The 26,429-nt window shown below is 44.0% G+C and overlaps 1 protein-coding gene across 1 annotated transcript; it reads right to left on the reverse strand.

Annotated features, from left to right (window-relative positions):
* Positions 1 to 20,034: 20,034 nt before the first annotated feature.
* Positions 20,035 to 24,367, reverse strand: LOC126088121 (trypsin alpha-3-like). The gene is made up of 2 exons (XM_049906225.1): positions 24,192 to 24,367; positions 20,035 to 20,635 (listed from the first exon to the last, which is right to left on the reverse strand). The coding sequence occupies exons 1-2, from the start codon at positions 24,365 to 24,367 to the stop codon at positions 20,035 to 20,037; spliced, it is 777 nt and encodes a 258-aa protein (XP_049762182.1).
* Between the last annotated feature and the right edge of the window lie 2,062 nt (positions 24,368 to 26,429).

Consider the following 26,429-nt stretch of genomic DNA (forward strand, 5'->3'; position numbering starts at 1 on the left):
CTTAAGGATAATTTAGTTAAAATGCAGTCTTCGATTCACCTTCCTCATAACATATTGTATATGATGGTTTCGATTTAAATTGTTCCTAATTGTAAGGTCAACCTTTAAATTTCTGTGGTTTATCGTGTATCCTAAATTTAACGATGTCTTTTTAAGAAATGGTGTGGAGGACCTCACACTTCTTATTGTTTACAGTCAATTGCCACTTTTCGCACGATGCAGATATCTTGTCAGACCATTTAACAATTCGCTTTGATCTTCTGATGACTTTACTACACAGTAAACGACAGTAGTGGGTCCATACGTCTTCCTGGACTGCCCAAGCTCACATCCTAATTACCCTATTACTCAATAGGGTCATACATCCATAAACACCCCGTGATGTCACAAGATAGTCCGATTGCCCTGGCATTCCAGACTAAAGTTTCTGGGTTCGATTCCTGGGTCGTTTAATTTTCTTAATGTTCGCTTGTTTTCTGCAAATTTCAGCGCACTTAATTGCGAAAATAGTCCACTTTTCGTAAGTTAAAACAGTTATATAGCCAGAAGAATCTGTGTTTTACCTCCAGCAAGTGTAGTTTTCTTAAAATTCGTTTATTTTCAGCGAATTTCTATACATTTACTCTTTAAACATGTGCGAACAGGTTGGTGGATACACTTGCTGTCACCGCCGCCGCTTCTACCGCCACCACAGCCATTAACACTAGTGAGGAGTCTGCACCCGATGTCGGGCGATGCTGGAGCGTCATGTGCAGCGGGTGGCATCGGCCCCCACCATTCCTCACGGTCCTCAAGACAAATTACGAATACCTCTTAAACATTTAACATGACGTCCCCTCCGCCAACAATATCACAAATAACGGTTTTAGCTAAGCACAAACGACATGCTTAAAGGGTGAAAATGTGAAATACCGGTACATTAATAACCAGTGTAACCACCGGAATGTCGAATGTAAGGAATAAAATCTGCATGTATTGTATCGTACAGTTGACGGATGTCAGTTTGTAGCATTGGGTTCCATGCCTGTTGTACTTGGTGAGACAATACAGGGACGGTTAATGCTGGTTGTTGATGACGCTGGAATTATCGTCCTCTGATGTCCTGTATGTGCTCGATTGGAGACAGATCTACTGACCGAGCAGGTCAAAGCAACATGTCGAACTTCTGTAGATCATGTTGCGTTACAACAGTGGTATGTGAACGAGAGTTGTCCTGTTGGAAAATATTTCCTGGTATGCTGTTCATGAATGGTAGCATAACAGGTTGAATCACCATGCTGACGTTCAAATTTGCGGTCTGAGTGCATGGGATAACCACGAGAGTCCTCCAGCTGTCATATGAAATCGCGCCCCCCCCCCCCCCCCCCAGCCTTAACTCCAGGTATACAGGGTGTTACAAAAAGGTACGGCCAAACTTTCAGGAAACATTCCTCACACACAAAGAAAGAAAATATGTTATGTGGACATGTGTCCAGAAACGCTTACTTTCCATGTTAGAGCTCATTTTATTACTTCTCTTCAAATCACATTAATCATGGAATGTAAACACACAGCAACAGAACGTACCAGCGTGACTTCAAACACTTTGTTACAGGAAATGTTCAAAATGTCCTCCGTTAGCGAGGATACATGCATCCACCCTCGGTCGCATGGAATCCCTGATGCGCTGATGCAGCCCTGGAGAATGGCGTATTGTATCACAGCCGTCCACAATACGAGCACGAAGAGTCTCTACATTTGGTACTGGGGTTGCGTAGACAAGAGCTTTCAAATGTACCCATAAATGAAAGTCAAGAGGGTTGAGGTCAGGAGAGCGTGGAGGCCATGGAATTGGTCCCCCTCTACCAATCCATCGGTCACCGAATCTGTTGTTGAGAAGCGTACGAACTCTTCGACTGAAATGTGCAGGAGCTCCATCGTGCATGAACCACATGTTGTGTCGTACTTGTAAAGGCACATGTTCTAGCAGCACAGGTAGAGTATCCCGTATGAAATCATGATAACGTGTTCCATTGAGCGTAGGTGGAAGAACATGGGGCCCAATCAAGACATCACCAACAATGCCTGCCCAAACGTTCACAGAAAATCTGTGTTGATGACGTGATTGCACAATTGCGTGCGGACTCTCGTCAGCCCACACATGTTGATTGTGAAAATTTACAATTTGATCACATTGGAATGAAGCTTCATCCGTAAAGAGAACATTTGTAGTGAAATGAGGATTGACACGTTGTTGGATGAACCATTCGCAGAAGTGTACCCGTGGAGGCCAATCAGCTGCTGATAGTGCCTGCACACGCTGTACATTGTACGGAAACAACTGGTTCTCCCGTAGCACTCTCCATACAGTGACTTGATCAACGTTACCTTGTACAGCAGCAACTTCTCTGACGCTGACATTAGGGTTATCGTCAACTGCACGAAGAATTGACTCGTCCATTGCAGGTGTCGTCGTTCTAGGTCTTCCCCAGTCGCGAGTCATAGGCTGGAATGTTCCGTGCTCCCTAAGACGCCGATCAATTGCTTCGAACGTCTTCCTGTCGGGACACCTTCGTTCTGGAAATCTGTCTCGATACAAACGTTCCGCGCCACGGCTATTGCCCCGTACTAGTCGATACATCAAATGGGCATCTGCCAACTCCGCATTTGTAAACATTGCACAGACTGCAAAACCACGTTCGTGATGAACACTAACCTGTTGATGCTACGTACTGATGTGCTTGATGCTAGTACTATAGAGCAATGAGTCGCATGTCAACACAAGCACCGACGTCAACATTACCTTCATTCAATTGGGCCAACTGGCGGTGAATCGAGTACATACCGACGAAATTAAAATGAGCTCAACATGGAAATTAAGCGTTTCCGGACACATGTCCACATAACATCTTTTCTTTATTTGTGTGTGAGGAATGTTTACTGAAAGTTTGGCCGTACCTTTCTGTAACACCCTGTATGTCCAGTGGGTCTACGCTGCAGAAAGATCGGTTGCAGGCGCTCGTTCTAATCAATGCACTTCCGTCACTGGCACCGAGGCAGCACCAGCTTTCATCAGAAAATACAACAGACTTCCCATCTGCCCTCCAATGAGCTCTTGCTGGACACAAACCACGGTGGTTTTTGGTCAGTGGGATGTACACTACAGGACGGATGACTCGGAGCTGTTCCTGATGTGATCAACTTGAAACTGCTCTAATTGTTGCTGCGAGCATAGTCCGATGCGCCACAGCCACACGCTGAATACGTCTGTCTTCCCTCACGGTGGTGCCACACGTCCTCACGGAGCCCGGTCTTCTTGCGATCTTGCCTTCCCCTGGCCGCCGCTGCCAGCAGTCATGTACAGTGGCCACATGCCTGCCAAGTCTTTCTGCAACATCGCGGAAGGAACGTCCAGCTTCTCGTAGCGCTATTACACGACCTCTTTAAATTACAGTGAGCTCCTGATAATGGCGTCTTCTTCATCTTAAAGGCTTTCTTGATTGACATGAACTCACTATGTCCAATCTTAAAGGTAACTAATGCTCACGATCGATACACCGCATATTTAAAGCAAACCTGATTTGCTTCCTCACGACGGTGCTACTAGCGCCACCTTTCTGTGACTGGCTCGAAATTTGAAGAGGCGTCATCTTTTAGATGTAGAAACACGCCTTCTAACTTTTGTTTGTGAGCACAACTCGTTCCTGGTGTTTCGATTTTTTTTCCCCGCTAGCGTATAATTAGATCATGTCCACTTCATATCAGCTGGCTAAACATATGAGGGCGTGCTGAAAAGTAATGCCTTCGAATTCTTTATTTTGTTCTCAACATCGGTTCGGGTATTATAAGTCATGCATATTACATGAATGAAAGCTATATACGGCGTTGACTCATTGACATCAGAAATGGAGGTCGGAGTGGAAGGCCGCGTCCGGCAACCAACGAGACCCATCAGAATGATGAATTCGTCAGAGAAAGTCGTCGGATAACATATAAACAGCTCTCAAGTAAGTGTGGCATACCACGACAGGGTATATAAGCCACTACTAAAGAACTGTAGTACAGGAAATTGTGTGCACAGTGGATACCTCGAATGCTCACTCCTCACATGGAACAGAGGAGACTGAACATCTGAACGTGAGGCTTCCGTAATAATACTGAGGCAGATGAAAGCTTCTCCGCGCGGAGTGGCCGTGCGGTCAAAGGTGCCATGTCGCGGATTGCGCGGCCCCTTCCGCCGGAGGTTCGAGTCCTCCCTCGTGCGTGGGTGTGTGTGTTGTTCTTAGCATAAGTTAGTTTAAGTAGTGTGTAAGTCTAGGGACCGATGGCCTCAGCAGTTTGGTCCCTTAGAATTTCACACAGACATTCTGATGAAAGCTGCATTCAGCATTTTGACACCGAAAATCAGAAATCATTAATGATCCTCTCTCACGGAAGATCTCTGACGCCAAAAACGTTCAGGATCATGCCATAAGCAGGCAAAGTCATGCTCACAGTGTTCTGGGATGTTCAAAGTCTGATGCATTTGGAATTCATTCCTAAAGGCACCACCAAAAACCCTGCAAGGTACTGCGAGATCCTGAGAGAACTAAAATAACGAATTCTAAGAGTACGTCAATCCGTGGAGAATCCTCACTTCAGCATGACAATGCAAGACCACACAAGAGCGTTGCGACGTCGGCAACAACCTGACGCCCTGGGTTCACTGCCATCGGATTTCCTCCATGGAATTCCAATTGGTCCCATCTGATTTTCATCTGTTTCCAAAAACTTAAGGAAAGCCTTCGAGGACTTCACTTCCATGGTGAAGTGGTGCCAGAGATGAGGGCTCTGTCAACAAAGTGAATCATTCTACAATGACAGTATCAACAAACTGGTCTCACGTTGGGAGAAATGTGTTCATCGCTATGGTGATCATGTTGCGAAATAAATATGTAAACATGAAGAAATTTTGAAGAGGTTTGGCATAAAAAATTCGGAGGTCCTCGTAGAAGGTTAAATGTTTCACACCGTCAAGAGACCGCACACCTTAGTACGAGACTTCAATTTCAACTTGATACCCACAGAAAACGGGGTCTTAACGGTAGGACACACAGACATGCAGAATGTATAATAAACATTTCAGTTTTGCAAGTCAGGGTTCTAACAAACTGGAATTAAAAGTCGCAATGGTTGATAGTCACCGACCTGGAGGAAGATGAGTTACATTCTGAAGAAGTTGTTGGGACTTGGGAAGCATTACTAATCCTATAACTTATCAAGAAAGATAGGATGAACATACGCGAACCTACATTTACAGCATTTATAAATTTAGAACACGCTTCTGAAAATTTTGGCTGTATTCTTTCCGATTCTGAAGTTGTGAGGGATAAAATACGCGGAGTTAACGCTTAACTATAACTTTTGCAGAAACAAGGATGAAGTTAGAAGAGCTGAAGGCCGGCCGCTGTGGCCGAGTGGTTCTAGGCGCTTCAGTCCGGAACCGCGCTGCTGCTAAAGTCGCAGGTTCGAATCTTGCCTCAGGCATGTATGTGTGTGATGTCCTTAGGTTAGTTAGGTTTAAGTAGTTCTAAGTCTAGGGGACTGATGACCTCAGATGTTAAGTCTCATAGTGCTTAGAGGCATTTGAACGATTTTGAGCTGAAGGCACAGGAAAGGGAAACAGTACTTGAAAAACTAGTAAGACACGATGTCTTATTGAATATGTACACTTAGTAAGCAGTAAAGGAAACTATGGAAAATTTATTAAGAGAATAAAAATCATGGGGGAGAAATACAAAACTGTAACGTAAGCAGGCAATAATTTTGCTCTGTAATAAATTATAAATGACCTGAAAGACAAATTATATGCAATCGAAAAGAGGTCATGCAAAGAAAATACACAGAAGCACGAAGGGTGTTCAGTGAGTAATGCAACACTTTTTTTCTCAGCAAGATTCTGTTACAAAAACGCGGCATTTGTTATGAATATCGTGGAATATTGCCGCTTCAGCCCCTATAGTTTCCTAAAGATTCAGTTAGTGGCAGTGCTGTACGTAGCCTTCAAAATGGTGTCTGTAAAGGAGGTGCTTTCCAAGCAGAGACCTGTCATCGAGTTTCTTTTGGTACAAAACCGGAGCGTCACAGATATTCATAGGCGCTTGCAGATTGTCTACGGAGATGTGGTTGTGAACAAAAGCACAGAGAGTGATTGGGAGAGGTGTCTGTCATTATCGCAACGAGGACTCACAAACCTGTCCATTCTCCCGCTTGCCGGCCGGCCGCACACTGCAGTGTCTCCTGCAACGTTGGAACGTGCGGACACTCTCATTCGAAGTGATCGACGGATCACGATCAAACACCTCGCTGCACAACTGGGCGTCTTTAATGGTAGTGCTGAAACACACGTCCACCAGTCGGGGTACTCAAAGGTGTGTGCTCTCTGGATTCCTAGCCCCCTAGCAGACAATCATAAAAAGCGACGAAGTCCCATCTGTGCGGAACTGCCTATGCAAAGCGAGGCTGATCGTAGCACATTTTTGTCGTAGATCGTTACTCACTTCTAACCTGAAACTAAATGCCAGCCAATGGAGTGGCGGCACACCACCTCCTCTCAGAAGCCAGTGTAAACGCCAGAATGTTGAATGCAAGCATGTGAACATACATGCATTGTGTTGTACAGATAACGGGTATCAGTTTTTGAGATGGAGTCCCGTGCCTATTGCACGGTCAATATGTTGTTTTTGTTGTGGTCTTCAGTTCTGAGACTGGTTTGATGCAGCTCTTCATGCTAATCTATCCTGTGCAAGCTTCTTCATCTCCCAGTACTTACTGCAACCTACATCCTTCTGAATCTGCTTAGTGTATTCATCTCTTGGTCTCCCTCTACGATTTTTACCCTCCACACTGCCCTCCAATGATAAATGTGTGATCCCTTAATGCCTCAGAACATGTCCTACCAACCGGTCCCTTCTTCTTGTCAAGCTGTGCCACAAACTCCTCTTCTCCCCAATTCTATTCAGTACCTCCTCATTAGTTATGTGATCTACCCATGTAATCTTCAGCATTCTTCTGTAGCACCACATTTAGAAAGTTTCTGTTCTCTTCTTGTCCAGACTATTTATCGTCCATGTTTCACTTCCATACATGGCTACACTCCATACGAATACTTTCAAAAACGACTTCCTGACGCTTAAATTTATACTCGATGTAAACAAATTTCTCTTCTTCAGAAACGCTTTCCTTGCCATTGCCAGTCTACATTTTATATCCTCTCTACTTCGACCATCATCAGTTATTTTGCTCCCCAAATAGCAAAACTCCTTTACTATTTTAAGCGTCTCATTTCCTAATCTAATTCCCTCAGCATCACCCGACTTACTTCGACTGACTTAATTCGACTACATTCCATTATCCTCGTTTTGCTTTTGTTGATGTTCATCTTATACCCTCTTTTCAAGACACTGTCCATTCCGTTCAACTGCTCTTCCAAGTCCTTTGCTGTCTCTGACAGAATTACAATGTCGCTGGCGAACCTCAAAATTTTTATTTCATCTCCATTGATTTTAATTCCTACTCCAAATTTTTCTTTTGTTTCCTTTACTGCTTGCTCAATATACAGATTGAATAACATCGGGGATAGGCTACAACCCTGTCTCACTCCCTTCCCAACCACTGCTTCCCTTTCATGCACCTCGACTCTTATAACTGCAATTTGGTTTCTGTACAAATTGTAAATAGTCTTTCGCTCCCTGTATTTTACCCCTGCCTCCTTTAGAATTTGAAAGACAGTATTCCAGTCAACATTGTCAAAAGCTTTCTCTAAGTCTACAAATGCTAGAAACGGAGGTTTGCCTTTCCTTAAACTTTCTTCTAAGATAAGTCGTAAGGTCAGTATTGCCTCACGTGTTCAAACATTTCTACGGAATCCAAACTGATCTACCCCGAGGTCGGCTGCTACCAGTCTTTCCATTCGTCTGTAAAGAATTCGCGTTAGTATTTTGCAGCTGTGACTTATTAAACTGATAGTTCGGTAATTTTGACATCTGTCAACACCTGCTTTCTTTGGGATTGGAATTATTATATTCTTCTTGAAGTCTGAGGGTATTACGGTCAATATAAGGGCGGTTAATGCTGTTTGTGGATGACGCTGGAGTTGTGGATCGATGATGTCCCATATGTCCTCGATTGGAGACAGATCTGGTGATGGAGCAGGCCAAGGCAACATTTCGACACTGTGTAGAGCATGTTGGGTTGCAGCAGAGGTATGTGGGCGCCAGTTATATTGCTGGAAAAACCCTTGAATTCTGGTCATGAACGGAGCACAACGGGTCGAATTACCAGACTGATGGAAAAATTACGAGTCAGGGTGCGTGGTATAAACACAAGAGCGCTCCTGCTGTGATACGATATCGCACCCCAGACCATAACCACGTGTGTAGATCCGGTGTGCCTGGCACACAGACAGGTTGCTTGCAGGTCCTCAATTGGCCTCCTTCTAACCAATAGACCGCCATCACTGGGACCGAGGCAGAACTAGCTTTTACCCTGTCCTCCAATGAACTCTGGCTTGTCACCATTTAAGTCGCAAATGGCGATGATCTGGGTTCAGTAGAATGTACGCTACAGATCTTCTGGCTCGGAGCTGTCCTTGAAGTAAGCGATTTGTAACAGTTCGTTGTGTCACTGTGGTGCCTCCTGCTGCTCAAATTGCTGCTGCTGATGTGCGCCAAAGCCATACGTCGAACACGATGGTCTTCCCTCCCAGTAGAGCTGAGTGGCCGTCCGGTCACATTCCTGCCAATCTTTCTGCACTATCGCGAGTGGAACATGTTATATCCTAGCCAGTAATGCCAACCGAGCCCGCTGCCAAAAGGTTGGCAGCATCAAAGTCCGGACGCCGTCCGCATAAGCAGCGCCAGCGATACCGGAAATCGCCGCAAGTCTGCGCGCGCCACCGCTGGCTTCTGGCTTCTTAAGCGCTGGAGTCGCGAGCGCTAGGACAGTTCTGTATTCGCCGCTCAGTTGTATACTCGCACCGATTTGTGTACTTGCTAGTCAGTTGTGTGTTCATCGCAGCAGAGTTGGTGTTTGTCGTCAGCCGACGCTGACCTAGCCGCTCCGACTCGAACTAGACAGATTTCTGTAGACACGGAGTTCACTACTGTGTTTCTGTATCTTCGTTAATAAAGATAAGTACCGACTTTTATTTAATCAGAGTGTTTGGGTTTTCATCTTTCTGTTCACTGTTCCAGCGGACCGGTCGGCCCGCTATTAAAAGTGTGGCGGTGACTTCGTAAGCCGTTTCTACAGCGAAGTGTTTGTCGCTACGAACGCCGCCACAAAAGAACATCCAGTTTCTCGTAGCCCTATTACGCAACCTAGTTCAAACTCAGTGGCATGCTGATGATGGCGCCTTTGTCGCCTTACAGGCAATTCTGACTAACATCAGTTCACCGTGTCCAGTCGCTGAAGCTCACTACCTTATAGCGTGTGTTCAAAGCAAACCTGATTTGCATCTTCATAGTGGCGCTACTAGCGCCACTCCTACGCGACTGGCGCGAAATTTGAATAGACGTCGTCTTTCTGAAGTAGAAACACTCCTACCAACTTTATTTTATGTCGCAGAGCCCCTTCTTGCTGTTACGCCTTCTTTTTGAAATGTGGTTCTACTGAAAAATTCTGAAGATTAGATGGCTAGATAGTACGCTGTTTAGGTTTTTTTATTGGTAACGCCACGTAGCGCTCTGTATGAAAATCACTGGCTGTGCTGTGTGCAGTCTGTGGCTGGTTTGCATTGTTGTTTGCTATTGTAGTGTTGGGCAGTTGGCTGTTAACAGCGCGAAGCGTTGCGCAGTTGGAGGTGAGCCGCCAGCAGTTGTGGATGTGGGGAGTGAGATGGCGGAGTTTTGAGAGCGGATGATCTGGACAGAGACAGTAAATCTGTAAGACTGGATGTCATGAAATGATATATATATAATGACTTTTGAACACTATTAAGGTAAATACATTGTTTGTTCTGTATCAAAATCTTTCATTTGCTAACTATGCATATCAGTAATTAGTGCCTTCTGTAGTTAGAATCTTTTATTTAGCTGACAGTATTGGCGCTCACTGTATTGCAATAGTTCGAGTAACGAAGATTTTTGTGAGGTAACAATTCATGAAAGGTATAGGTTATTGTTAGTCAGGGCCGTTCTTTTGTAGGGATTACTGACTTTAGTGAATGTCTGAATACGTTCAGTTCTGCTCAGCTGTTTGAAAATCAAATAACGTAAGAGGTTTATCAGCACAGTCATTCATTAATTTTTCTAAGGGGACGTTACAAAACTAATGAAGAGATATTGACTCGATTTGAAGCTAAGACAGACACACGGCTGAATTTGCCTAAAAGTAGAGATAGCGTGATGGGATTTAGATCTGAAGTATCAATAAAATATTACGTGTGTGTGTGTGTGTGTGTGTGTGTGTGTGTGTGTGTGTGTGTGTGTGTAAAGCAAAACAAAGCGTTAAATAACTTCGTGCATTCAAAGGGATGCAAGTTTGAGTAGATTTGGGACAGATGAAAGGATTAGTACAAAATTGACTAGTACGGAAAAGTACATCGAATACGTCATCTAACTGATGAATGGAGCAGCAATTACTGCTTCGTGGTACCACTGTAGGCAGTGACATGTCGTGCAGCTAAGACTACTTGAGCACGGAGATTACTCTGAGCCCAATGGCGTGGGTATTTTGCTGTCGCAGGATACCCCAGTCTTCATTACGAACAATCTGATATGTTACTAACTAGCACGTTTGTTTTCTTTCAGTGCTTGCAAATGTGTTATAGAAATTTCTACCTTATAGGCTTCACTTCGATAATATTTAAGCCAGCACGTGATATTCAAAAATGGTTCAAATGGCTCTGAGCACTATGGGACTTAACTTCTGAGGTCATCGGTCCCCTAGAACTTAGAACTATTAAACCTAAGTAACCTAAGGACATTACACACATCCATACCCGATGTCGGATTCGAACCTGCGACCGTAGCGGTCGCGCGTTTCCAGACTGATGCACCTAGAATCGCTCGGTCATCCCGCCCGGCACGTGATATTCAAAATCAGTAAGATCTCCAGATTGTGTCCTATGCTCCACATCGGAGTAAAAGGAATTAAGTCAAGTCAAGGTCTCCAGACACGATGACACAATTGAAACGAACGTCTGTTCTTTTACTTTAAGTTTCTGTTCCATCTGTCAATTGTTGTGAGTGATTATCCGCTGTATCTGTTGCCTTTTGTCTGTCCGGATGTACTCTATCATATCGTAGCCCAAGTATTTGGGTGATATCTATAACGGCCTTTGGACGAGAAGAGCAGTGGACACCTTGAGCAAATTTACAATTTATGCATTTGACTGTTTCAGTAGTGAGTAAAATTTAATTCTTACAAAAATTTTAGGTACAACATTCCACATGTTGCAACATGGAGTTTACTTCTATTACATATTTAGTATTTCCCTGTGTTTGTTCAGAAAACGGAATAAGGGTATAGGTCTAGTCAGTCGCTGGACTGGTAGTAGGTGAAAGAACGCAAGGCTGAGATAGTGTGTACCGTGGAGGCAATGTCTTACCTATAATTAATATTAAAAGGTGTTCGTAACTTGTTTAAACTCTTCCGCCTCTTTTCATGGTTTTTATTTGTATTTGATTTCTTATTTTCCGGACCACACTTTTTGTCACATGCCGTGGTCTTTTGGAAAACTACTAGGTCTCTTACTAATAGAAGGTGAAGCCTTATTACATCCCAGTTCCACCGTGATCAGTCTCATGTGAAGTCTTTATGAAACATTACTTATATTTGGCCCAATGAATTATTTGAAATAAGCGCAGCTGTAATTCACATCGATAATTCAGCGCAACGATCCAGGGAATAGTTTCATTAAGTATTTATTATTCATTTATCCAGCAGGGCTCTATTCATTACTGATTTCACAAGGTATAAAGCAAAATGGCGGAATACACTCGGGGGGGGGGGGGGGAGAACGAGAGTGAATTATATTCCATAAAAAGAACATTTATTCGCTAGAAAGATATTCCCTCTAGTCTTTTGCATCATATACTAAAAACAATCTTATTAACATGTTTCCTTACAAGGTGGACGGGAGGTGGGCTTCCCTTAAACATGCTTTACATCTAATACCAGAAAAGGATATTTGTTCAATTATGAAAAGATATGGATGCTTTTGGGGAAGTATCCATATCTTTTCATGCATCGCAATACACGACACTCGTATGAGCCAATAAAAATCTACGGGAGGAAGTTGAAAAGGATTTTCATACCAGCGTGCTCTACCATTACAGACGGATCTCAACGGAAATAAGAATTCAAGTCTACCATGCTGACTAAAAGTGTAGTTATTGAAATAAATCACAAACTATCGTCATCTTCTCTTGCTGGTGAGCATTCATTCTCATCAGGAAGTTCAGTAGGACACGACTGTACGGTCCTGGTGCGGGTGGAGACTAACTTCAATGTCGACCCATGAAAAATGTATTAAAACTGCTAAAATCCGGCAACGGCAAGTTTGTCTATGTAGCTAAGTATTCATTCAACTCAGTGAGAAGAGCGGTTGTTGATTATTGGGATGGCGATTAGATGCAGATATCGTCTTCCACCAGATCCGAGTGATCAGTTTCTGAAGCAATAGGGAAGCTGTTAATGCAACCGTGGGCTACGGGAAGCGTCATTGACTAATAATCAAATTGTTCGCGGTTCCACGCTCAAACCCCTCCACCGCTTAAATTTTGAATAATAATCAGAATTGGCGGCCTTTCGGCGTAAGAGGTCACCCTCATTCAGCCAACAGTCTTGTCAAAGAGGACGGAATGGGAAACTGCTCCTAAAAAGAGAAATAATCAGCAACGATCAATGGCATGAGGGTTCCGAAGGCGATGGTAACGACTGCATTGAAGACACGTAGTGTGTATCCACAGGACATGTGGCCTATAATTGAAAATTATTGGCAAAAGATTCCTGAATTATCACCCATTCGGATCACTGGAAGGGGACTGTCAAGAAGGAGTTGACCATGAGAAAAAGATTGAATAACCAACGAGAAGATAACTACAAGTTGGGACGTAGAACGTCAGAAGTTTGGATTTAGTAGGGACGCTTGAAAATATGAAAAAAGGGAAATGCAAAGGCTCAATCTAGATATAGTGAGCGTCAGTGAAGTTAAATGGAAAGAAGACAAGGATTAATAGTCAGAGGAGTATAGGATAACATCAACAACAACAGAAAATGGTACAACGGGAGTAGGATACGTCATGAGTAGAAAGGTAGGGCAGAGAGTGTGTTACTGTGACCAGGTCAGCAATAGGGTTGTTCTCAACAGAATCGACAGCAAACCAACACCGACAACGATAGCTATGGTATGCAACCAGACGTTGCAAGTTGGAGATAAAGAGATAGAGAAAGTATATGAGGATATTGAACTGGCAATAGAGTACGTAAAGGGAGATGCAAATCTAATAGTCACGAGGACTGGAATGAGGTTGTAGACGAAGGAGTAAAAGAAAGGGTTACGAGAGAAAATGGTCTTGGTACAAGCAATGAGAGAGGTGAAAGACTGAGCCCTGTAATAAATTTCAGCTAGCAATAGCGAAAACTGTATTCAAGAATCACAAGAGGAGGAAGTACCTGGAAAAGACCGGGAGATACGGGAAGATTTCATCATGGTCAGGCAGAGACTCCGAAATCAGATATGGGATTGTAAGGCGTTCCTAGGAGTACATACAGACTTATATTACAATGTAGTAGTGATGAAGAGTATGCCGAAGTTTAAGAGATTAGTCAGAAAGAATCAGTACGCAAAGAAGTGGGATACGAAGGTATCAAGGAATGAGGAGATAAGCTTGAAATTCTCTAAGGCTATAGACAGAGAAAAAAGGAATACCTCATTAGGCAATTCAGTTGAGGAGGAATGGACATCTCCAAAAAGGCCAATTATAGAAGTTGGAAAGTGTAAATTAGGTATAAAGAAGGTAACTGCGAAGAAACCATGAGTAAGAGAATAAATACTTCAATTAATCGATGAAACAAGGAACTTCAAAAATGTTCCGGGAAACTCAGGAATACAGAAATACAGGTCGCTGAGGAACGAATAAGTAGGCAGTGCAGGGAAGCTAAGACGTAATGTCTACAAGATAAAAGTGAAGACATCGAACAAGCAACGATTGTCGGATAGACTGAATCAGCATATACGAAAGTCAAAACAAGCTTCGGTGAAATTAAAAGCAAGGATCGTAGCATTTGGAGTGCAATGGGAATCACACTGTTAAGTGCACAGGAGAGAGAGGATAGGTGGAAAGAGTACATTGAAGGCGTCTATGAGGGAAGTTTTGTCTGATGTGATAGAAGACGAAACAGGAGTCAATGGGGAAGAGATAGGGGCTCCGATATTAGAATCAGAATTTAAAAGAGCTCTGGAAGACGTAAGATCGAGTAAGACAGAAGGGATAGGTAACATTCCATCAGAATGTTTAAAATCATTGAGGGAAACGGCAACAAAACGACTATTCACCTTGATGTATATAATGTATGAGTCTGGTGTTATACCGTCTGACTTTTGGAGAAACATCATCCATACAATTCTGAAGACTGCAAGACCTGAGAAATGCGAGTATTGCCGCACTGTCAGCTTAACAGCTCATGCATCCAAGTTGTTGACAAGAATAATATACAGAAGAATGGAAAAGAAAATTGAGGATGTGTTAGATGGTGACCTCGTTGGCAGTAGTAAAGGTAAAGTCACCAGAGAGGCAGTTCTCACGTTGTGGTTGATAACAGAAGCAAGACTAAACAAAAATCAAGACACGTTCACAGGATCTGTTGACATGGAAAAAGCGTTCGACAGTATAAAATGGTGTAAGATGTTCGAATTTCTGAGAAAGTAGCCGCAGGCTTTAGGGAGGGACGAGTAATATAAAACATGTACAAGAGCCAAGAGGGAATAATAAGAATGGACTGGCAACAAAGAAGTGCTCGGATTAAAAAGGGTGTAAGACAGGGATGTACTATTTCGATACTACTGTTCAATCTGTACATCGAAGAAGCAATGATGGAAATAAAAGAAAGGTTCAGGAGTTGAATTAAAATTATAGGTGAAAGTATATCAATGATACGATTCTCTGATGACACTGTTACCCTCAGTAAAAGTGAAGAAGATTACGGGTCTGCTGAATGGAATGAACAGTCTACTGAGAACAGAATATGGATAGAGAGAGAACAGTGAGTAACTTAAGATGAGGATTGACGGTCACGAAATAGATAAAGTTAATGAATTCTACTGTCTAGGCAGCAAAAGAACCAATGAGAAACGGAGCAAAGAGAACATCAAAAGCAAACTAGCAATGGCAAAAATGGCATTCCTGGCCAAGAGAAGTCTAATTTGAGGAAGAAGTTTAGAAAATGTACGTTTGGAGCACAGCATCCTCTGATAGTGAAACAAGAACTATGGGAAAACTGGAACAGAAGATAATCGAAGCGTTTGAGATGTGGAGTTACAGATTAATGTTGAAAATTAGGTGGGCTGATAAGATAGAGAATGAGGTGATTCTGCGCAGAATCGGTGAGGAAAGGGATATGTGAAAAACACTCACAGAGGATGACAGGACATCTGTTAAGACATCAGGGAATAACATATTAGAAGGAGCTGTAGAGGGTAAAAACTGTCGCGGAAGACAGAGATTGGAATACACCGAGCAAATAATTGACGACGTAGGCTGAAAGTGCTGAGATGAAGAGGTTGTTTTGGGGCAATTAAGAAGGTGAACGGTGACTTCAAGGTATTGCCGCCATGAAAACTCTCCTTATTTTTACCTCCTGCTTGACAGTTGGAATGACACTTGCGCCGCTAGCGGCGAGAAAATCATTTGTAAGATTAATGTTTGTTCTTAATTATTTTTGTACATAATTAACGGAATAGTTATTATATTTTTGTGCTCCAAGAATTAATAAATTATAGAGAGATATGAATGATCGTGAAATAAATGTCAAAAACAGCCTAATCTCAATGATTCAGTGACATAAGCTTTATCTTAGTCATGAGGAAATACTTCCGAATAATTGTATAACTGCCGTTTATTTCGTTGAAACCTAGAGAATCAAAACAAACGTTTCATGCATGAGAAGCATATACGAACACTCCTGTTGTTTAGGAGTGCGTAATTCCTCGGCGATATGTACTAATAGAAGTTTCTCGTTCTTCCAGCTGCGTCAAGTGGTTTAAAATCCACGAGCTTTCGGCCGGAAACCCACCCGCACAGACCAATATCTGTATGCTAACAGCTATCACCAACCGTCGCAGAAACGTTTTGTTCTGGGGACCTTAGTACATAGAGCCGAAACCGTCTCAGATTCTGAAAACTTGCCGAAGGAACTGAGCCACTCACGGAAAGTATTCAAGGAAAACGGCTACAACAACCGCCAAATTTCGCAAGCTATCTTTCCGAAAATATGTAAGTAGAAAGACTCCGAGGAGGCCTCGAAGTAGTTTGCGTTCTTGCCGTTCTGTGGCTCAGTAACAGGAAAGATAAGCCGGCTGCTAAAGAGGCATAAAATCGATTCGGTCTTCAGGGCTTCTCCAAAAATTCGACAACTCCTGAGGCGTGTGAAAGGCAATGTAGCCCTCAGAATGCCAGAAGCATATAAAATACCATGTGGGTGTGGATAGTTCTATATCGGACAGACCGTGCATACCACTGAATAGCGCTGTGTAGAGCACGAGAGATGTTTTCGTCTACGATACCCAGAGATATCAGCGGTATCAGAGCATGCATTAGAAAACGGTCATCGTATTGCATTCGATGAGACATCTATTATCACACGGACTAACAGATTTTGGAATAGCGTAATAAAAGAAGCGATTGAAATAAAAATTTGTGACAACACGCTCAATAAAGACGACGGCCTGCAGCTAATCACAGCGTGGAACCCGGCCATCGGAAAGTTGAAGCGGGCGCCGCGGCCGCAAAACGCAAACATTACCATATATGGTGCCGGAGCGGGTACCAGTGACGTCACGGAAGGCAGCGCGGCTATATAAGGACGGCAGCAGCAACAAGAAGTCAGTCACCACTTGACAATGGCCGAGGAATACTCGGCCGAAAGCTCGTGGATTTTAAACCACTTGACGCTGCTGGAAGACCGAGAAACTTTTATTACTCCTGTTGTCTATTCTTTTTGTGATAGGCACTTTCCTTGACACATAGCACTGTTGTTGCAGTCTAATGATTCGAACGTTCTTGTACGTCACTCGACTTTCCGATACACGAATAGTTTTCTAAATGTAATTACTCTTGTTTCTTAAGCGAATGCATTGAAAATTCTTATCGTTTATGGCTCAGATGTGGCACGAATTATGCAACTAGTTTCTTCTATGTTGGGAAACGGTTTTCTTGCTTTCGCCGTTTATTGTCACGTCTGTGTAGTTTTCCTTTCATCTGCAGTTATGGTGGATTATTTGGTACGTTTAATAATATAGGTATTGCATTCCATGCAAGCTTCCTACGTTAGACATTCACTGATTGGCTGGAAATGTAGTGAAAAAAAACTTCACGTTGCTGAGTAGATAGGGCTATACCACGTCTTTCTAGAAAAGGTCAAGTCTTCTGCTGTTTGCAAACCATTTTTTGTTCTTAAAAGAAAATGAAGCTCTTCAGCAAATATCCATACGTTACAAGAGAAATTAAATAAATTATTCCATAATGCATCGTTGCATATCTCACAGTGTCCCTAGGAACCCAAAGACAGATAAATGCGGTGTATTTTTAGTTAGTGCCGATTTTTATAGCACTATATGCGCTCCATACGTTACAAATCAATATAAACTATAGTAATCTTAATCGTTCGATATCGTATTCAGAATATAGCTTTCTGTCCGTCTTCAACGCTGCTGTCGCAGTGTGTAACAAACGTGAGCGGAAATGTCGTGGCTCTGTGCGTTAGACAGTGTTATGCATACACTGATCAGCCAGAACATTATGACCACTGAGCTGCTGTCGATATAAACCCGTCCAGGTGACAGCAGCGCCACCTGAAAGGAATGACCGTTAGTCACAAACAGTACGACGGACGTAAGCGAGGGTGCTGTCAGTGTGTAGAATGGGGAAGGCGCGCGATCTAAACTACTGGCCATTAAAATTGCTACACCAAGAAGAAATGCAGATGATAAACGGATATTCATTGGACAAATATATTATACTAGAACTGACATCTGATTACATTTCCACGCAATTTGGGTGCATAGATCCTGAGAAATCAGTACCCAAACAACCGCCTCTGGCCCCAAAATAACGGATTTGATACGCCTGGGCATTGTGTCAAACAGAGCTTGGATGGTGTGTACAGGTACAGCTGCCCATGCAGCTTCAACACGATACCACAGTTCATAACGAGTAGTGACTGGCGTATTGTGACGAGCCAGTTGCTCGGCCACCATTGACCAGACGTTTTCAGTTGGTGAGAGATCTGGAGAATGTGCTGGCCAGGGCAGCAGTCGAACATTTTCTGTATCCAGAAAGGCTCGTACAGGACCTGCAACATGCGGTTGTGCATTATCCTGCTGAAATGTAGGGTTTCGCAGGAACCGAATGAAGGGTAGAGACACGGGTCCTGACACATCTGAAATGTAACGTCCACTGTTCGAAGTGCCGTCAATGCGAACAAGAGGTGACCGAGACGTGAAACCAATGGCACCCCATACCAACTCGCCTGGTGATACGCCAGTATGGCGATGTCGAAGACACGCTTCCAATGTGCGTTCACCGCGATGTCGCCAAACACGGATGCGACCATCATGATGCTGTAAACAGAACCTGGATTCATCCGAAAAAATGACGTTCTGTCATTCTTGCACCCAGGTTCGTCGTTGAGTACCCCATCGTAGGCGCTCCTGTCTGTGATGCAGCGTCAAGGGTAACCGCAGCCATAGTCTCCGAGCTGATAGCCCATGCTCCTGCAAACGTCGTCGAACTGTTCGTGCAGATGGTTGTTGTCCTGCAAACGTCCCCTTCTGTTGACTCAGGGTTCGAGACGTGGCTGCACGATCCGTTACAGCCATGCGGATAAGATGTCTGTCATCTCTACTGCTACTGATACGAGGCCGTTGGGATCCAACATGGCGCTCCGTATCACCCTCCTGAACCCACCGATTCCATATTCTGCTAACAGTCATTGGATCTCGACCAACGCGAGTAGTAATGTCGCGATACGCTAAACCGCAATCGCGATAGGCTACAATCCGACCTTTATGAAATTCGGAAACGTGATGGTACGCATTTCTCCTCCTTACAAGAGGCATCACAACAACGTTTCACCAGGCAACGCCGGTCAGCTGCTGTTTGTGTATGAGAAATCATTTGGAAACTTTCCTCATGTCAGCACGTTGTAGGTGTCGCCACCGACGCCATCCTCGTGTGAATGCTCTAAAAAGCTAATCATTTGCATATCACAGAATCTTCTTCCTGTCAGTTAAATTTCGCGTCTGTAGCACGTCATCTTCGTGGTGTAGCAATTTTAATGGCCAGTAGCGTACTAGGAGCTGGAAGACAGTTTTACCAGCAGTAGGTGAGGAAAGTTAATAATGATGTTTGATTTGTGGGGCGGTCAACTCTGCAGTCGTCAGCGCCTGTACTAAGTCCCAATTTTGACACAGTCCAATCTAGCCACTGTCACGAACAATGATGATGAAATCATGAGGACAACACAAACACCCAGCCCCCGGCCAGAGAAAATGCCCAACCCGGCCGGGAATCGAACCCGGGACCCAGTGATCCAGAGTCAGCGACCCTAATCACTAGACCACGAGGTGCGGACGGGGAGGAAAGTAGGTAGTAGACATGCAACAGTAGACATCTGGGCACTCCTTGGGAGCAGCTTAAGTTAACCGTTTCGAAGTAAAAGTCATCGAATGAACTCCTTACTTTTTATTGATTAGAACAAATTACATATCTCGAAGGAGTTTCAGTAAAATAAGTATGCATATTCATATAGTAAACAAGAGAAGGGAATGGAGGAATGTGAGCGGTCAGTGTCTTAGACTCCAGAAGCTTGCTGGATCCAGGATCGCAGGTTGGCGACGTTGGCGTAGACGCCGGGGTAGTCGGCCTCGGCGCAGCCGATACCGAACGAGACGATGCCCACCTGGGTAGAGCCGGACACCAGAGGGCCGCCGCTGTCTCCTCCGCACGAGTCCTTGCCACCTCCGCTCACTCCTGCGCAGAGCATGCGGCTGGTGATGTCGCCGTAAGCGCGGTTGCACGAGTTGCGGTCCACGATCTGGACGGTGACCGCCTGCAGAGTGTTGGCTGCGCTGCCGTCCTCGGACGTCAGGCCCCAGCCGGTGACCGTGACAGAGGTCCCAGCAGAGGGCTCTGACGAGGTCAGGCTGACGGCTTGCACGTTGGTGCCGAAGCTGAAGGCGTTGGAGACTTGCACCACGCAGACGTCGTAATCGTAGTCGCCGTAGTCCGCGTGGATGTAGCCGGTTGCTACACTGTGGACGGTACCACCGCTACCTCTGGTAGAGGTGCCAGAACGAAGCTGCATCTGGCCTATGGCGAATCCATCCACACAGTGGGCTGCGGAAAGGGCCCAGGTGTTGCTGATGATGGAGGCGCCGCACATGTAGTTGGCGCTAATGGGGGAAGAACAAGTTTTATTAATAGTGCTGCTTAAAAGTTTGATGTTACAATCAGTAACTGCGTTATACAGTTCACTGAAGAATTATTATGGTATCTCTTACAAAATATCATGTATGCACAACAGAACACATAGTTCACACCTTGCAGACACAGAGTAGGAATGTCTATGCAGTGTACTTCGCGCATTGCGCATGTGACTAACATCAAACCGAAACAGTCACGTAGTCTATGTACTAGGGTGAGTCAAATGAAAACCTTAAATTTGCAATAACAAATCGAAATTTCGCGTCGTTATCCTCTAAGTTGGTAAGCGTGCTACAAACAGCGTGCAGAATGGCTTGTAGGTGGCAGCATAGTGCAGATGCACACACACCGTCGCAGTATCAGTATAAAGATGCCCCAACCCACTTGCGATTTGCAACAGGGAAGAACATCGTTCTGTTATTCGGTTTTTTGCGTAGTGAAGGTGTGAAACCTATTGAAATTCATCGACGAATGAAGGTTTACAGCAGCAAGTCTACGAATGGAGTAGGAAGTTCGCAAATGGTGTGAGTTCAGTGGAAGATGCTCCTCGTCCAGGTCAGGCACAACGAATTGTGACTCCGCAGAACATTGCAGCAGTTGAAGCCATAGTGAAGGAAAACCGCCGAGTGACACAATGACATTGCAGCATGTTTACAGATTAGTCATGGGTCAGCACACCACATTGTGCATGATGTGCTCCAGTTTCACAAAGTGTTTGCAAGATGGGTGCCACGGCAGCTGACTCCCGAAATGAGAGAACGACGTGTTGATACTTGTGAAGAACTTCGGCGCTTTGAACAAGAAGGTGATGGCTTCCTTGCAAGAATCGTTACTGGGGATGAAACCTGGGTTCACTTCCACCAACCGGAAACGAAGAGAGCGAGCAAGGAATGGCGCCATTCCTCATCACCAAAACCAAAGAAGTTTCGAACAGAACCAGATTTTCATATGTTTGGACCACTCAAAGACGCAATGGGAGGAAAGAAGTTCCGTTCTGATGAAGAGGTACGGCACTCGGTGCATGAGTGGTTGCGCAGACTACCGAAAGAATTTTTTTTCTAAAGGAATTTATGTACTTTGTAAGCGCTGGAGGACTTGCATTGAGCGCGGGGGAGATTATGTTGAAAAGTGATACAGCTTTGTACCACTTCTGCACCATAAATAATATTTTAAAAAATATTTAAGGTTTTCATTTGACTCACCCTCGTACTAGGTGATTCAAAACTGATGGCCCACGCGACAAAACCTATATTGGTGATTCAATAGTCTTGGCCCATGGGACAAAGTCGTATTCAGGAATATGACAGGAACCATCATTAGTAGGAAAAAAGTCAAGTAAACATGTGCCCTAAATGGCACACCTTAAGAGCTATGAGTACTCCATCTTCGATATTGTGAAAGAGATCTCTTCTACTGCAAGCTCTTTGCTTTCCGTATTTAGGGAAGTGGTAGTACGGACCAAAAAATGGTTCAAATGGCTCTGAGCACTATGGGACTTAACATCTGAGGTCATCAGTCCCCTAGAACTTAGAACTACGTAAACCTAACTAACCTAAGGACATCACACACATCCATGCCCGAGGCAGGATTCGAACCTGCGACCGTATCGGTCGCGAGGCTCCAGACTGAAGCGCCTAGAACCGCACGGCCACACCGGCCGGCAGTACGGACCAAAACAAAAAAAAAAGTCTAGTCGACATGGGCTGTAAAGTGAATATCTTATGAGTTATGAGGACTTGTTTGTCTTCACTACTGTGAAACACATGTCTTTTACTTAACAAGTGCTCTTAGTATGCACTTTACACCGATGTTTACTGGACTTTTTTTCTTGTTCTCTCAATGTAGAAAGCAATAAGCACGTGTTCGTCTTCGCTACTGTGAAACACATATCTTCTATAGAGCAATTTTAGGACATAGTGTAAAAAAAGATCTGAGGATGGTCATTAAGGACTGAAACCGGTCATCGTCTAAAGAACTGATATTGTGGTCAAAGACTGGAATAAAAACCATTGGACAGTTTTGGATAACTGTTTATAAACGCGACTATGTCGCAATTGGTGATCCATCCAAGTGATTCCCAAGACCGACAGCGCTTAACTTCAATGATCACATGGGAACCGAAGTTAACGCAGCGGCAGACCCGTTGGCACAGTATGATACAGTCTGTTGTAAAACTCAGAATGCTTCAGAAAACAGAGGATATACAGGGTGTTACAAAAAGGTAGGGCCAAACTTTCAGGAAACATTCCTCACACACAAATAAAGAAAAGATGTTATGTGGACATGTGTCCGGAAACGCTTAATTTCCATGTTAGAGCTCATTTTAGTTTCGTCAGTATGTACTGTACTTCCTCGATTCACCGCCAGTTGGCCCAATTGAAGGAAGGTAATGTTGATTTCGGTGCTTGTGTTGACATGCGACTCATTGCTCTACAGTACTAGCATCAAGCACATCAGTACGTAGCATCAACAGGTTAGTGTTCATCACGAACGTGGTTTTGCAGTCAGTGCAATGTTTACAAATGCGGAGTTGGCAGATGCCCATTTGATGTATGGATTAGCACGGGGCAATAGCCGTGCCGCGGTACGTTTGTATCGAGACAGATTTCCAGAACGAAGGTGTCTCGACAGGAAGAAGTTCGAAGCAATTGATCGGCGTCTTAGGGAGCACGGAACATTCCAGCCTATGACTCGCGACTGGGGAAGACCTAGAACGACGACACCTGCAATGGACGAGGCAATTCTTCGTGCAGTTGACGATAACCCTAATGTCAGCGTCAGAGAAGTTGCTGCTGTACAAGGTAACGTTGACCACGTCACTGTATGGAGAGTGCTACGGGAGAAACAGTTGTTTCCGTACCATGTACAGCGTGTGCAAGCACTATCAGCAGCTGATTGGCCTCCACGGGTACACTTCTGCGAATGGTTCATCCAACAATGTGACAATCCTCATTTGAGTGCAAATGTTCTGTTGCTGTGTGTTTCCATTCCATGATTAATGTAATTTGAAGAGAAGTAATAAAATGAGCTCTAACATGGAAAGTAAGCGTTTCCGGACACATGTCCAAATAACATATTTTCTTTCTTTGTGTGTGAGGAATGTTTCCTGAAAGTTTGGTTCAAATGGTTCAAATGGCTCTGAGCACTATGGGACTTAACATCTGTGGTCATCAGTCCCCTAGAACTTAGTACTACTTAAACCTAACTAACCTAAGGACATCACACACATCCATGCCCGAGGCAGGTTTCGAACTTGCGACCGTAGCGGTCGCGCGGTTCCAGACTGAAGCGCCTAGAACCGCTCGGCCACCAGCGGCCGGCCTGAAAGTTTGGCCGTACCTTTTTGTAACACCCTGTATAATAAGTTTTATCATAGTTTTGATGATCAAAGAAAGAGTTGGTTTTGGGTTTGGATTTCGTCCTATATCGTGGACAGACGTCGTCTGCATGGCATACTACAATAAAAGTACGTGGATAACATATTGAGGAGACGTAGCAAGTTATGCCTGCTGCACTAGAACTCACATGGTGAAGTAGAGCTGCCACGGGTACTGGGAGATGCTGACAGAGGAACCACCGACGATCCGACCATCCAGACGAGGCCTCCAGGGCTTGCTCCCTTGGATGGGCCTCACCAGGGGAGAAGTAGCGGCGCCACAGAGGGCCACCGCCAACAGTACAACCAAACCAGTCCGTAACATTTCTGCAGCCGTGTCTGATCCCACTGGCTACCTTGCACGCTTATATACGAGTTAGAATCTCGCTTCGTGACGTCGAAGCACAAAATTTCATTCAGCTCTCCCTGGTGGGGGCCGTTTCGCAACACACCCGCACTGGAAAAGGATGTTCTGATAAGAAGAGAAGAGACTGCTGCTTCATCGTACGTAGCGAGGGTCAAAGTACCTTCAAACACCGATAATTAGCCACATTTGTGGACATCAGTGACCTGATGCAATAAACATCGGGAACTTGTATGTTAACTGGTGCTTCGAAATGTATCGTTTAGCTACACTTGTCAATTTAGTTGCCGTGAATGACAGTATGATGACATTTTATCCAATGCACCATTTGCTTCATTATATATTATTTATATTTTTTGTCCCTGTAGGTATCCAGCGATGCAGCGATTGTACTCGATTGTTCGAAGTGAATTTGTTACTACTACGGCAAGTTGTTCATCCAAGCGTCACATCAGCTATTGATATAAGGATAGGTACATCCCGTAGCCTGTCTCTATGCGAATCGTGCCGGCCAGATGGCCGAGCGGTTCTAGGCGCTACAGTCTGGAACCGCGCGACCGCTACGGTCGCAGGTTCGAATCCTGCCTCGGGCATGGATGTTTTTGATGTCCTTAGGTTAGTTAGGTTTAAGTAGTTCTAAGTTCTAGGGGACTGATGACCTTGGAAGTTAAGTCCCATAGTGCTCAGAGCCATTTGAACCATTTTTTTTTGCGAATCTTATCAACTCTGCCATGTGTGTGTTTTCAAGTTGTGTTAATTGAAGATCTCGGCTATGAATAATAGTAGGAAATAGTCGATGAGAAACAGTTTTATGTAAAACGTAGTAAGTGATGTGTTTATTCATTTCAGGCGATAAAACGAGAAATGGCAGTTATATATCTAATTCCAGATTGTCGCTAAGGGCAACTTTGTCAGGATGTCTGCATATAAACAGTGGTAAGTGCCGAAAACATGGCTGCCAGTAGTAGTAACACGTGCGGTGTTCGTGCCAGTAAAATACTTTTCGGGGCTACTTGTACGAATTGGATTGGATTGTTTGGGGAAAGAGACCAAACAGCGAGGTCATCGGTCTCATCGCATTAGGGAAGGACAGGGAAGGAAGTCGGCCGTTCCCTTTCAAATGAACCATCCCGGCATTTGCCTGGAGGTTAGGGAAATCACGGAAAACCTAAATCAGGATGGCCGGACGCATTGTACGGATCTGAGGATAATGTGAACAACTACGACTCAGATAATGATCCTAATTATGTTCCCGAATACAAATGTGCTTCGAAAGTTGTTGCTAAACACGTAAATGAAAATATTTATTTTCTTGAATGTTAGATATGTTGTAGGAGGACCTATTCTGAGCACCTATCTAGCAACTTTTCGTGCGACGGCCGCAAGACGCTGAGAAAATAGATGTTGAAGTTTTATGCGTACCTCCTTCCAGACCTGTAACGCTACACAGGTTTCGAGCAAACGAAAGTAGCGAACAATTAATGTTCACAGCTTAATGTGGGCGGTACAGATTAAAATACCTTTTGTTTTTCAATTTCATCGTACAGAACATCTTTAAATAGTACATGTCATGCAAAACTATTGAAGAATAGTTATCTTCGCCGTAGTAACTTCATTAATAAATCAATCATTACTGCAAAAATTTTTTCACGTTCCAGATATTTGAATACTTTACGATAAAATCTCTGTAGATGAAGGAAAAGCATGCACCTACCCCTTAAAAATTATTTCGCTCAGTTGTACTCCACTTAGCCGACCCTGTAAGTCTATTTTTACAGGAAGGCTAAAATTCAAAATACTCCCAACATGTTAAAGGCTAATGGAAAAATCGCTTCAAGGGAAGATTCTATAAAAAAACGAGTATATTATTTAATTCAGCGTCAGTTTAGTGCACCCGATCAAATATTCGTGGTTCGCATCGGCGTTAATCGAAATAAGAACAATCTTTTTGAATTTAACGATCTATTTTTTCCAGTATCACTTCTGAAAATCCATGTGCCTGGAAAGCAGCAGCTTTCATTAA

Source organism: Schistocerca cancellata, chromosome 6 (genome assembly GCF_023864275.1).
Source record: "Schistocerca cancellata isolate TAMUIC-IGC-003103 chromosome 6, iqSchCanc2.1, whole genome shotgun sequence".
Taxonomy (NCBI): Eukaryota; Metazoa; Arthropoda; class Insecta; order Orthoptera; family Acrididae; genus Schistocerca; species Schistocerca cancellata.